The 14,563-nt window shown below is 35.8% G+C and overlaps 2 protein-coding genes across 2 annotated transcripts; one reads left to right on the top strand and one right to left on the bottom strand.

Annotated features, from left to right (window-relative positions):
• Positions 1–13,206: 13,206 nt before the first annotated feature.
• Positions 13,207–13,682, bottom strand: BDCG_17309 (uncharacterized protein; the record flags this gene model as incomplete). Its single annotated transcript, XM_045426452.1, has 3 exons — positions 13,207–13,281; positions 13,512–13,596; positions 13,666–13,682. The coding sequence occupies 3 exons, from the start codon at positions 13,680–13,682 to the stop codon at positions 13,207–13,209; spliced, it is 177 nt and encodes a 58-aa protein (XP_045281680.1).
• A 338-nt stretch (positions 13,683–14,020) lies between these two features.
• Positions 14,021–14,245, top strand: BDCG_17308 (uncharacterized protein; the record flags this gene model as incomplete). Its single annotated transcript, XM_045426451.1, has 1 exon — positions 14,021–14,245. One exon carries the CDS (start codon positions 14,021–14,023, stop codon positions 14,243–14,245), a length of 225 nt encoding a protein of 74 aa, XP_045281679.1.
• Positions 14,246–14,563: the final 318 nt, after the last annotated feature.

Below are 14,563 nucleotides of genomic sequence, written 5' to 3'. Positions count from 1 at the left end.
ATTGTAAAAAGTTTCTTGATATCTGTAAATATTACAACTTCATGTATAATAAAATCTATAATAATTTCTTCTAAGAACAGAAAAATCAGCATTGAAAAGAAAAGATAAAAAAGAAAAAGACTTATAATCTTAACACTGTTGAGAGAGAGAGTGATTCTCTGATATAAATAAATAATTATCTTATTATAAATACTTAAAATGAATGTAATAATTATTAATCAGTGTCTGTAATCAAGCTTCAGATAGTCATGTCATACATCATTATTATTATTATTATTATTATTCTTCCATTATACTCATATGCAAGCGGAGCTTATAATGAGTCCTTGCGTGATGTTAAATACAGGTCAAGTGTTGGTTATACAGGAGGAAATACAGGTGTTGAGACCACGCCAAGATAACAAGAACATAGAAAAATACAAAGAAGTGACAATTAGATACATGCGATAATAACTTCCCAGCCCAGGAACATAGAGCGATTCATTGAAGCGATTTGTACACCTCTGTATTTATTAGAAACCTGAGGTGCTTGAGTTCCGGATTTAATGTATCCCCTGCGGGTTTCGAACTCACGCGCCTTGGTTTCCCAAGTCAAGGCGCTACCAGGTGGCCGCATTAACCATTCGGCCACCGGGGCATGTCATACATCATCTTTATACAATAAATTATTCTAAAGGTCAGCAAGAAGAGCAGAAGTGTACACATTGAGAAATGTAGTTTATCAAGTCTATATAACATCTTCTTGAAATGAGAAGAGCTAGTAATGAAGGCAGTAGCAGGAGCAGAAGTAGAAGGAGTAGAGGTCACAGAAACAGAGGTAGCAGAAGCGGGAGAATCAGACACAGAGACAGATGTAAGAGATTGAAGAGACGTAGCAGAGAAAGAAACAGAGAGAGCAGAGAGAAACACAGAAGACTTAATTATATATAACATAGATAATTTCTTCATTATTACATTCTTCAAGTTTTCAATCAATGATTCAATATTGAGATATTCACTATTATCAGTGAATGTGAATCTGTTAATATATGAAGATTCTATGTGAATAAAAACAAACATCAGCATCTGTGTTCACACAAAATTGTGCTAGAAAACACAATCAGAAGCTCACTGAGAAGAAAAACAGTCAAGAGTGTATAAGAAGATGAAGAAGATATATCATTCATAATAATATATTCTACAATTATTAGAAGATAAACAAGTTCTGATCATATCTCATAATACATTACACTTACTACTAATGAACTGTCTGATATAAGCACTATAATAACACTTGTTATAGAAATGAGAGATCATTGTCAAAAATATGTATAATATAATAGATGAACAGATAGAAAGAGTTGAACAGAAGAAGAAGTAGAAATCTCAAATAAGATAATAGCATTTAATGATGATAATAATGAAGAAGATGATTGAAGAATAGAAAAAGTTAGTGAATGAGTAATATAATATAGTGAAAGTTTCTTTGTGAGAGTATACACAGAATACTAGTCAAATCAGAGATAGACTACACTATTATAAACACTAGTGACATGCTAATCTGCATGAAGCTAAGCCATACATCATGATTATATAGGCGTGACTGAATCTGATGAGAAAGAATGTGATTAGAAGAATATACAACTATCAGATAATAACACAGCTGCTTTCAAACTTGCTTACAAATGTAAAGAGGTCATAGCGGCCACTAATTAATTTAGTGTACGGTATATAAGAAGCCGGCGTACACCTGTAATCGTACACTGACTCACGTAACCTTTGAATCACAGATGACTCAGTGACTGCAGCAGAGAGATAGAAGACACTGAAGACATAAGAGAGATAAGCAGTGAACTTTTCACAGACTGTAATAACAGCAGCATGAGCAGATGAAGAATAAGAGTTACTTATATATGAGAAGAAAGAAGAGCAGTGATCTCTGACTGCAGTAATCTCATTATCAGCTTTCTACTGAGTCATTTAATTCAAAGCTACAGTAATAGAGCAGTCTGCAATGATTATAGCTATACTGCTGTTAAATCTGCTATATAAACAGACTCTTTTTCTCAACTTATAGAGAGAGTATAAGTCCTGCTTAATCTGCATTTTTCTCATAGTCTGAGCTGCAGAATCTCTTGTTACTTAAACTTCTACTTAATTAATTAAAGTAAATATGAAATTATCTGAATCAGACTTATTGAGAAGAGAAGATATGATCTTACTACTACTGCAATAACTGATTATTCGATTATTTAATAATTTGACTTAATTAAGATTACAATCTATTACTACTACTACTATATTTTATATGAGTGACTGGCTCACTATGTATTAACTCATCAACACTTAGTGTTTTACAGATATAGATTCACTGATATTTGAATACATAATTATCTGCAAAGTGACTATTATAAAAAAAACCAGCATTCAAATTCTTAAATTCTTGTAATTATTGAGATCTGCATTATATAGATTATCAAAGCTTGAAAGTAGTAAGTTACAGAGCAAGTGTCTTACTGATGAGAATCAGTGAATTGTTAAGTCAAAGATGCCTGTACACACTGAAGAAAGAGATGAGAGTGAAAAAGCTGCAATAGAAGTTATAATAAACTGCAGATAATTAGTAAAGTAATAATAGATCTTAGTGATTATTACTTATATGTTACAGTTCATATCTCTCTGTATTCAAACATCTCATTTTCATTGTATTAAATTCATCTTTATAAAATCTGTGATAATCAAATGTCTTCTTAAAGAGTAATTCTTGATAGGACTTCGTCTGTGAGAAAGCAACATAAGTTAAGTCAGCTGCAAAGTTCTTCTTAATAATGTTCAGAATAATCTTATTAAGTGATAGATCTTGAAATTTATAAACTGTAATGATATAGATAAGAGTTATGAGAAATTGCATGCAGATACAGACAAGATTTTCAAGAATGAATGCATAACAGATATGAAAGATAGAGACAAGTCTGCAGCTGTTGAATTGTATATATATTAAGCTGTCATACTTATCAAATTTCACAAGTAATACAAAGAAACTCTTCTCTCAAGAATTAGTGATTTATGAGCTTTATACAATATCACAGATATAACTCAGTGCTTCATTAATCAATTCACATTCTATTCAGATGTTAGCAGTAAGCATGATTTAGTAGTTAATGAATAATGAAAGAAGTTGATGCAGATTATCTGTCACATCTGAAGATAATTCTGTATTTTTCATAATACTGTTGTCTGTATAGATATTAATGACAGATTGACAAGATTTCATAATAGCATGGAGATTGTAGACATGAACTGCATTCTTTGTTGAATAAAGTCAAATAGCATCTATAAAATGAGATACTTGATGAGAAATGACTGCCTGAATACAGTTAGTAAGAAACTTTCAATCCTTTATAATCATCTTTTTCTCATGAAGGCTATCAAGAACTTGACAGAATCTGACTGTCTCTGAATCAGCTCCTTACTGATGATGAATAACTGTAAGTTGAATAGTCTTGTCAAACTTGTAGTATATGTAGCAGCCACTAATATCATCAATATTATTCAACTGCTTATTGAAGAAAAGCAGCTTTTGCAAAATAGAGAGTAGCTGATAGAAATCTCCTGCAAGAATGATACTGAGGCTGTCAAAAGAAAGATTACAGTTCTCAGAGTATATTACTTTGCAGGTCTGATCAATTCAACTGAGCTGGTGAATTTCAATCATAGATTTCTCATCAATGATGAGATATCAGACTGCTTACATACTTGTCTGTAAAGCTTGTAGTATTTGTGTATTGAGAAGTTCAAATCTAGAAATAGATTTGACAGATAGTTGAAATAAGAAGTGCAAGATACAGCTGCTAATTGTATGAGCTGTAACTTCAGTTAAAGCTGCTTAAATAATTAGCATAGAACAGTCATATTCTACAGTCATATTCTGCAAAGCTATGAACAGAACTGCAATAACATATATTTTATCAGTGTCAGTCTTATCATCTAAATTAATTAGCAGAGGTTTCTCATTCTTCTTATTGAGATAGCTATAATAATGATCTGTAATCAGATCAAATAAAAGTTGCTGATCTGACTTCAAATCATTATATATGTCAGAGAACTGAAGAGTAGTATTCTCAGAATGCTTCTCTTTCATTTAATTTCAAAAGTCTGTATCAAGATTCAGATGAGTGTCAATATGTAGAGATCAATTATACTCACAATCAAGAGAGTGATTTCTGATAGAATTCTCACTTTGCTCAGTGATATTGCAGAGATCACCAGGTAGTAGAGCTATAAGATCATTTCAAGAATTGAGAAGCTCTGATTCTTCAGGTTACAGATCATCATCAATCTCAGGTTCTGATTTCAGAATATCTTCTGCATAAGTATCAGAGAGATAATTGTGAGCATTTTTACAAAACTCATAGACACCTGCAAAATCTGAGAAGATGAGATCATCAATCACTTTAAGATTGTCAATTTCACAGAAGAGATGATGTAAGTGTAACTTGACACAGATATAATTCTCTGAGTGATTTACTGATTTGTATATTGAATAGAATATCAACATGCAGGCATTTGCACAGGTCTGTAAATGAGGCTGAGTTGAGTGACGATGATTATAGTACTGTAAATACTGCAAAAACATGATATTCTTCGTGAATGCAGGCTGAGCTTTGAACTTACAGAGAAGCAAGATCTCACACTCAAGAATGCTATTCTCAATACTATATATCTGTTGATGTTGATTCTCTGGGCGGCAGTCAATACTTATGAAAACACAGAAACCACTTTGAAGAGAGATATCAAGAAGCAGATGACAGATCTCTTGTACAGATCAGTTTCATTCTGTAATAAGTTAATTCATCAGTTTATTATTATTATTATTCTTCAATTATAGATGTATGCAGTCAGAGACTATGACATCTACCTGAGAACTTTTAGTTCTCAGGGTTTTTCCTATATCTGTAAAGTTAACTATTATACATTCATCAATTTCAGATATGCAAAATCAGAAAATTTCAGCTCAGAATACAAAAACTGTTTACAAATTGCAGTGTTTTAACATCTTCTGATACTTTGAAACCATTTGACGATATCATGACAAAGGAAAAGAGAACACAGTCTTAAAGATAGACACATTAAATAGATAGATAGAAAGGAATTGAAAGAAAAAAATAAAGTAAAGAGAGACTGTAATAAAACAAATTATTAAAAGATAGTATATAGCTGTTTTAACAGCCTATATCTGATTGATTTCCATCTCTTCATATTCAGACATTTCTGAATTTAGTCATTTTCTTGTAGCTGCTTGAGTTTCTGATAGAAAGTCTATTAAGTATTTAATTCCTGTCTCAGTTGAGAATAAGAATCTCATATTTAATTGATTTAGATCATACTTCTCTTTCAATCTGACTCTGAGACTATTGTATAATGCACAGTGCATTATAATATACTCAGGATTCTCATTTACATTGCAGAATGAGCATTCTATTGAATCAAATCTATCATCAAATCTTTGTATATGAGATTTGAAATAGCCATGTTCTAGTTTCAGCTGTATTATAGATGAGAATATCCGAACCGCCCCACCACGAACTCGCTCGATTTTTCGAATAAGAACCCGCCGATAGATCCATCGAAAAGCCCTCGATCATACGAGCATTTGGACCCCATCGCCGACCGCATACCCCGTGTGGTGGTGGAGATATCCAGCCAAACGTGAACTAGACGTTGTTCAAAACTCCCGTGTGGGATTATCCCCCGTTCACCCCTACCACACCACAACCCCGGGCCAAAGTGCCATACAAATTGTAAGGTGAAGAGACATAGCCATATGCGCCAATCTTCTTGATTTTGGAAGATCCCCGATCTGTAATTGTGGAGATATCTGAGAAGCAACCTCCGCGAAAACCCTGTCCACCTTTGATGTTCCAAAACATCAACACCAAGTCCCACCCTCGTACCGCCCTTCCCAATCTGGCCCATCCCCGGCAGAAAAATACAAAAAGATACCTCGGTGATAATATCAAGCACATAACCAACAGACACTTCTGAAGTGCAACCTTCACAGTCTGTCGTCAGTGTATCTAGACTTCAACATCAAGTCTCACCCTTGTACTACCCCTCTCAATCTGGCCCACTCCCGGCAGAATAATACAAAAAGATACCTCAGCAACAGCATTCAATACATAATCAGCAGATAACAAGTTAACAGCACATCAACAACTATAAAATCAGTATATCTCAAGATCTGACTGAGCCTTTAATCCCTGCACAGTGAGATATATTAAATCTAGTTTTAATATCTCAATATTCAATAGATTCTGCAAGGAATTGAGAACAGCAACACTAGATTTCTATTGAATTTGAGAATTAACTCTATATTGATATAATCATTGACAAAGTTTTCTATTTTAAAATATAAATAATAAGTTTCTCTATATTCTGCTGGCAATATTTATATTATTATATAGAAACAGACTTATATTCTCTATAATATCAAGACTCTGAAGAGGGAAAGTCTTGATAGAGAATATATAGTAGTGTATATCTTAGCAGGCTCAGTGGCGTAGTGATTAACTATGCTACTATGAAGCCTCAATTAGCGGCCTTTCTCCCGGGGAATGAATGTCAAGAGAGAGCAGGTTCGAACTCTGCAAGAATCATCTTAATCACAGCTTTCACTGTTAAGTTATAAAACAGTATCAGAGACTCTCAGATGCACTATAGTAAATCATTATCAAGCTTAAGATGTTCATCTCAGAGGTTTCTGAGTACTAATTCTCACTGATCTTAGAGTTAACAGTCTTCTGAGCACTTCAAGTTAGATCAGTACTAGAGTGATTGAGATCTAGAGTGTCTGCAGAATAGTGAATTATTGTCAAGCTTAACTAGTCAGGTCTCATTCTCTTCACTGTAGACACTCACTTCTGAGAAATGAGATTTAAAAACTATTCAATTAGAACACTCTGAGCCTAGCAAGAATCTAGATGAGACAAGACCTAGACACTCTTAATAGATAATTAATGCAAGCAAGACTGTGACAGTCAATTGATAGACTGAAATGCTGAGATTGACAGCAGAAAGATTAGAGACTTATCCAGAATTGAGTAACTCTGATATTATTCTTAGTGAGAATCTCACTTATAAATAAGCTAGTTACAGAAGCTAGCTGAGCAGCAGCTCTTTAGAGAGAATAATAATTCCTGAAGTGAGCTCAAGAGAACAGAGGCAGTGATCAGTTATATAGAGTGTTAAAATATGTATATAGCTTAAGATATAAACTGCAGAGATCTTATTCTATAACTCTCTTTACTATACTTATTTTCTTCTATTCTTTTCTCTATCTATTTAATATGTCTATCTTTAAGACTATGTTCTCTTTTCTTTTATCATAATATTTTTAAATGATTTCAAACTATCTGAAGGTGTTGAAATACTGTAATTTATAAACAGTTTTTGTATTCTGATGTCACGCTCCCGGCCGCGCCAAGGCCCCGTTGCGGTTCCACACGGCCCATCACTTCCATGCGGATGATTCCATTCATCCCGCAGGCTGTCCAAACCGGTTTCCAACCGCCCTATGACATCATTCGGATATATCATAGGAAGATCTGATTGATGGATATGAGAACCCCGCTTCTATATGAGGTCAGCAGATTACTCTTCCTTGGCAATGAGGCGCCGCTGAGGTATCGCTCCGGCTATCCTCACCCGTGGAATGGGAGGAGGGTATCCGCCCATTGTCTATATAGAATAGCTAGATGCTGGCTCCTCATCAAAGAAGCCAGTGATTCATTTCTTTCCTCCTAGAGGAATAATATATACAAGAGTTACTGTGTGCCTTATACAATCTTCTTAGTATACTAAGTATCATATCTGTGATATCCTCACAATAACCCTGTAGCCTACAAGCTCGCTATTCAAGCAAGATAGTCAAGCTCACTCATACAGCTTCTCAAACAACTATCTCTACATGACACTGCTGACTAGTCATCACTTCAGTCCCACCATGTTACAATTTGAATCACTCAACCTGATTACACATTTGAATCAGTCAAGCTCTAATAGACTGATATGGCCTCACACACCCATGCTGGGACCGACCTGATCTCACCCTCTGGGGAAAACACTACATCATCCCCTAGAGTGTGTACACCTCTACCCTGACAGGAATCCGAGATTCCTGAACCCACTGTGCATTTTGACATGGGCTCTTCAACCGCCCTGCCACCGCCGCAGCCTCTACACACCTACATCTATTATGGAGATAGAGAGATTAAGATCAGAGATTCACTGAGATACAAGGAAAACACCTTGTCTGAATTCCACAGCTTTATCTGTATCCTTGAACAGAAATTCCGCCTTAACCCGAGCCAGTATAATACTCATGGAGATATAAGTAATATATGCTGTCAACCTTCTTGAAGGCATCTCTGCAACTACTTGAGTCATCAAGAAGAGGGAGCTTGAGTGTATCAATACTATCATGACTTGAGAAGAATTCAAGAACTTTCTACTGAATCAAATTGAAGACTACTGCAACTGCAGCTTCACAGCAGCACAGTAGTTTAACTCATTACATCAATGAGATGATGAAAATCCTTCTGATTTCAACACAAGATTTGAAGAATATTGAGAGGAATTGACTGATGATTTGAATCAATTAAAAACACAGCTTTATCTTGTGAAGCTGACTTATAAAGTGCAGACAATAATATCACAGTATCAGAGTTCATTAACTAATTACACTGAGCTTGTCAACCTGGCTTCTCAAATCTATTTGAATAATCAATCCTCTGAGAAAAAGGTCAACAAGACCTCTTCTAAGTAATCAATGACAGGATCTAAACAGTGTCATGATGACTTCAGTGCAGAGAAAGTAAAGAAGAATTTCAAGTATTCTGATTCTTCACTCACTGTAAAGAAATGTTAAAAAAGATTTGACAAAGATCTCTGTTTCAACTGCAGAGCTGATGATCACTATGTCAGTGATTACAAGAAGTCAAAGAAGAGAAGAAACTGAGAAGACATCTTCTTAAAGTTAACTCCTCTTCTGACAAATGTATCCACAGAAGATAAAGAAGAGAAAGAAAAGAATTGACAATTCTCATATCTTCAAGTTTATGTTACAATCACAATGCATACTCTGAATAAGAAGATACTAGTGAGATGTCTACTTGACTCTGAAGTGAATACTAACTTCATATTCTATTTCTTTTCTTTGATGAAGAGTTGAAAGAAGATAGGTCTGTCAGATCATGCAAAATTTATAGATGAAATGAAATGTCACTGTTTTGACATAATTCAAGCAAAGTGTGTGATCACAGACTCAGAAGAAATCTTCAAGAAGAGCAGTCTGCTTCTTCATACAGTCAACATCATAGATGAGAACATCATTCTAGATCTTCTGTGATTGAGAGAAAACAATCCTCTCATTGACTGAGTCACTCAGATGTGGCAGTATCATCTCACTGATAAAGAGGCAGTGATAGAGGAACCTGAAGAGTTTTATCAAAAGAATCTTGAGAAAAAGATTGAGTTGATATACTGTGTAGCAGGTGATTGAGACTTGAAGACAGGTGAAGAAGTCATCATCCTTGCTGCAAGATTAGCAGCAGTATCTGTCATTGAAGACAGATGTATATGATGTCTTTTTACAGATTTTAAGAATGTCTTTTTGAAAAAGGAAGCAGTGAAGTTTTCTGACATCAAGATACAACATAAGATTTGCCTTGAAGATGGTGTAATGATATCATACAGGCCTCTTTATAACTTGTCTGTAAAGGAGTTGAATGTTCTGTGCAAATATCTTGAAGAAGTGCAATCAAAGAACTGAATATATTCATCAAAGAGTCTGACAGGGGCGCCTATACTCTTTGTGCTCAAGAAGGATGATAGACTATGTCTATGCATAGACTACAGAGGCCTCAATAAGATGACAGTTAAGAATTGCTATTCATTATCATTAATTAACAAGATGATCAATCAATTATCTGAAGTAAAGATGTTCTTGAAGATTGATATACAGAATGTCTATCATAGAATCAGAGTTAACAAAGATGATGTTTGAAAAATGACTTTTTGTACCAAGTACAGCAATTTTGAATATCTTGTTTTGCCTTTTAGTCTTTATAACACTTCAGCCATCTTTCAGGCCTATATAAATGAGGTGCTGCAGAGCCTTGTTGACATCTCCTGCATAGTATACCTAGATGACATTTTAATCTTCTTGAAATCAGAGGAAGAACATGATACTCATGTTTGAGAAGTGTTGAGTTGCTTGAGACAGTATCAACTCTATGCAAACACTGAAAAATGCTCATTCTACATGCAGGAGATTGATTTCTTAGATTATGTTGTTGAAGTGAATGACATTTCAATGAATAGAAGCTAGGTCTTCATCATTGAGAACTGGCCAGTGCCACAGACATATCACAAGGTACAGGTGTTTCTAGAATTTGTGAATTTCTACAGATGATTCATCTATGCATATTCATGAATTACTGCCTCTCTTACAGATCTGTTGAAGAGAAGTGTGAAAGACAGAAAAACAGGACTATTTACTCTCACTCAAGGTGCTGTGCAGGCATTTGTGAAATTGAAACAAGCTTTCACAGATGTCATGATGCTGAATCATTTTAACTCTGACTTACTCAGTCAGTGTGAGACTGATGCATCTGAGAATGAGATCTGTGAAATCTTTTCACAGTTGATATCAGAGACCTTTCAATGTTGAAAGAATCAGAAGATAATCACTTCTGAGAAAACAGGCAATGAATTGTCTGTGAGAGAAGGCTTTTTCACAGAGTTTACAAGATATCACAAATGAAGATCAGTGACCTTCTTCTTCAAGAAGTTATTGCTCACACAGAGAAGGTATAATATTCATAATCAGAAGATGTTAGCAATTGTTGAATTCTTTAAGATCTGATGATATTATCTTCAGAGTAGTAAGTACTCAGTACAAGTTCTCACTGATCATGCAAATCTGTGTTACTTCTTGACAACAAAGAGCTTGACAGAATGTCAAGCCAGGTGAGTGAAGCTGCTTTTGAAGTATGATTTCTATATCTGATACTGTTCAGATCAGCTTAACCCTGTCAATGTGCTGTCTAGACAGCCTGATTATAATATCATTGATGCAGAGAAGAATTCTATAAAAGAATCTCTGTCATCACTGCAGAAGAAGCTGACTGCAGGGGGTTAAGGTTCTCTAAAGCTTGGGAACAGCGCTGAAGAGGCAGCTGCATGACTCAGTATAGAAGGTGAAAGAGAACCTGAGTCCTCACAGGAGACTGACACTGAAGATCATGAGCTTCTCATATTATGTCTTACAATCATTGAATTGACAAAGGATGAAACAGTCTACAATCTTTCAATCTAACTACTTTTGAAATTCATTGATGAGTTACAGAAGAAGGATGCCTCTACTGCAGCTTGAATTCAAAAGTTGAAGAAGAAAGAATTCAGTTTGAACTTAAAAGAGACAGACTCTGGGCAGGGCACTGCTGCTAAGAAACCAAGTCACTGATAACTAGGAGAATGTGAACTCCTACTGCTGAATAATTCAGTCTTCATCCCTTGTAGCAGAGCAGTGTGCTAGAAGTTATTGAGAATTCATCATGATGATTCTCATACAGGGCACTTTGAGTTAGAGAAGACTGAGAAGCTTCTAAAATGTAAATACACTTGAAACAAGCTTCAGACAGATGTCAAAGAGTATATTGAAACTTGCAATATCTGTCAAAGAATAAAGATTCTGCAGCATAAGCAATACAGTAAGTTAGTATCACTGCCTGTTTCAAAAAACTCATGACAGAATCTATTGATGAATTTCATAGTTGACCTGCTGAAGTTGACAAGAGTCAAAGAATATAACTCAATTTTGGTCATTGTTAACTGCTTCACAAAGATGATCAGATATATTTCTACTCATAAAAAGATTAAAGCCTCTGAATTGACTGACCTGTTTTTAGATATTATTATTCATGATCACAGTGCTCTGAAATCATTGATAACAGATCAAGAATCCCTCTTCATCAGTAAATACTGGTTGACTTTTTGCTATCATCTTATAATAAGATGTCTTCTCAGTATCGCATTTCATCCGCAGACTGATGGCCAGACTGAACACCAGAATCAGACACTAGAACAGCATCTTTGAGTGTTCTGTTCATATCATCAGAATGATTAGCTCAAACACCTTCTGACTGCTGAATTCACATATAACAATACAAAGAATGCAATCTTAAAGGTATCTTCTTTCTATGCTTGTTATGAATATAATCCTTCATTACTCAGTGACATCGCAGACAATGTTTCAAAGAGAAGAATAGGCAGTCAGAATATCAGACAGATACAGAGAATGAAGTATCTCTCAGTGTCAGAAGTAAAAGCAAGATTGAAGCTTTTAAATAAAATTCATAAGAAGGCAGCAAAAAGCATTTACTGTGTTCAGAAGTGATAGATGAAATACTATAATTGAAAATATCTTCTGATGAAGTTCTCAATAGAGGATCAAGTGCTACTTTCAGCAAAGAACATCAAGACAATGAGACTGTGTAAGAAGCTCAGTGAGTAGTGACTAGAACCTTTTCTGATAACAAGAGTAGTGAATAAACAGGTATATGAGTTGAAATTACTCACAGAATTGAAATTAATTTATCCTGTTTTTCACATTTTCTATTTGAAGCCCTATAAGCAATACCTTGAGATGGAGTCACCTCAGCTGAATGATATTGAGATTGAGAGTGATACTGAATATCTTGTGAAGGAAATATTGAATAAGTGAACACATTATAGCAAGCTTCAATATCTCATCAAATGAGAAGAATATTCATTGTCAGAGAATTCATGAGAACTGCTTGAGCATTTGAAAAATGCTGAGAAAGAGATTGCAATCTATGAGATGACTAGTAGAGACTGCTCTGTTACACACCAGAGATGTTGAGCAAGAAATGCTGCTTGAGACTTCTCATTTTTCTCAAAGGGTTTTTTTAGAGATGATCTCATGATAGTGAGCTAGTGTCTTGTAGGCTCTGTAGCACTCTTCTTCTATTTTCTCTCAAAGGGTTTTTAGAAGTTTAATAAGACTACACAAGTGTAAAATTCCTGAAGCAGTTAGAGAAAAGAGATATTGAAAACTAATAAAAAGATTAATATTATCAACCTGCAAGCCGCTGCTATTCTAATAGAGTCACAGCTCATTAAAAAAGTAAAAAGAAGGACCAGAGCCTACTCATCAATAATCACACTCTCATCAAACTCATTCTTCACTGTTGAAGTCTCTGACACTGACATCTTTATCTGCTGAGAAGTTAGTGCTGCAGCACTGTAGAAGAGCATGCTGCAGAAGAGTATGAGAGATACTGAAAGTATTAACTTATCAACTTATAAAGTATCTCAGTCATCTGTTTCAACTGAAGTGAGATTCTCTTTAATCAGTGATTGATCTCTGTGACACTTTCAATGATGATGCTGGCTAACCTCTTCTTGAGATCAGTCATTCTGAGGTGTTTTTTCATCTCAGAGATTCACACTTTCACCTCCTTTTGCAGATGAGCAAGAGAAACCTCCTCAGCCTTGATGAAATCTGTCAACACTTGAAGCTCTGAGACTCTCACTCTGTACTGCTTGAGCATCTAGACTTCTTGTCAGAACTGACATGATATCTTTCTGTGAGATGATACTTACAGAGAGACAGAAGTCATTGTTGCAAGCACAACAGAAACAATGAGAGTGAGAGAAGAAGTGAGTGCATAAAATCCCTCTCTTCTTCAGCTGCTTAGCACAGCACAGACAAGTAGCAATGCCAGCCAGAGGCTGCACTGGAGCCTCTTCACAGAGAGAAGACAAAGGAACTGCAGGATCCTGCAGACCCAACCCAGCAGCATTCTGAGCAGGGCTCAGGCGTGCCGCGGGAGGGGAACTACAGATTGGGCTCCTCAGAGCCACTGTCCCTGAAACCAAGCTCTCCTCAGGCTTCTCTCTGAATGACCACACAGGGTCATACACCACTGTATTGGCCGGGGGGGGGGGCGGCGTCACAATGGCGGTGAGGGGGGCAGAGGACAGACTGGACACGGATGAACCAACTGGCAGAAGGGACAACATCTCACTACAAGGCACAGCAACTACCGCCATGACTGCAAAAGAAGCAGAAGAAGGAGGAGGTGTGACAATGGAAGCAGTGCTCCCGCGGCTCATTGACACTGCTGCCTCCACCTCCAACCTGGCTTTCTTGGCGGCCACGGAGGCCGCCGCCACACCATGAAGACATTTGTTACTCACTAGAAAACATCAGAATAAGCCCTTGATTGTCCTTCAAGGACAATACTCTCATACACTCACTGTTGCAATTGGGGGGGGGGGAAAGAAAAATGTTTCACAGAGAGAGAGATCTTTTCAAAAAATCCTGTCACTACTGTTAGCTTTGTCTCTAAAACACATCACTTTTGCAGGGAATTTCATACATAGAATGAAATATATTGAGAGATCTGCAAGTCACTTGTTAACTACATTTTCCACATTTCAAATTGATATATAAGAAACTCACTTACCATGTGTTTGGTTTGAATGATGATGAGAAAAG

Source organism: Blastomyces dermatitidis, assembly GCF_000003525.1.
Source record: "Blastomyces dermatitidis ER-3 genomic scaffold supercont1.6, whole genome shotgun sequence".
Taxonomy (NCBI): domain Eukaryota; kingdom Fungi; phylum Ascomycota; class Eurotiomycetes; order Onygenales; family Ajellomycetaceae; genus Blastomyces; species Blastomyces dermatitidis.
Note: the sequence above shows the minus strand (reverse complement) of the source record. Positions and strands in the feature narration are given on the sequence as shown.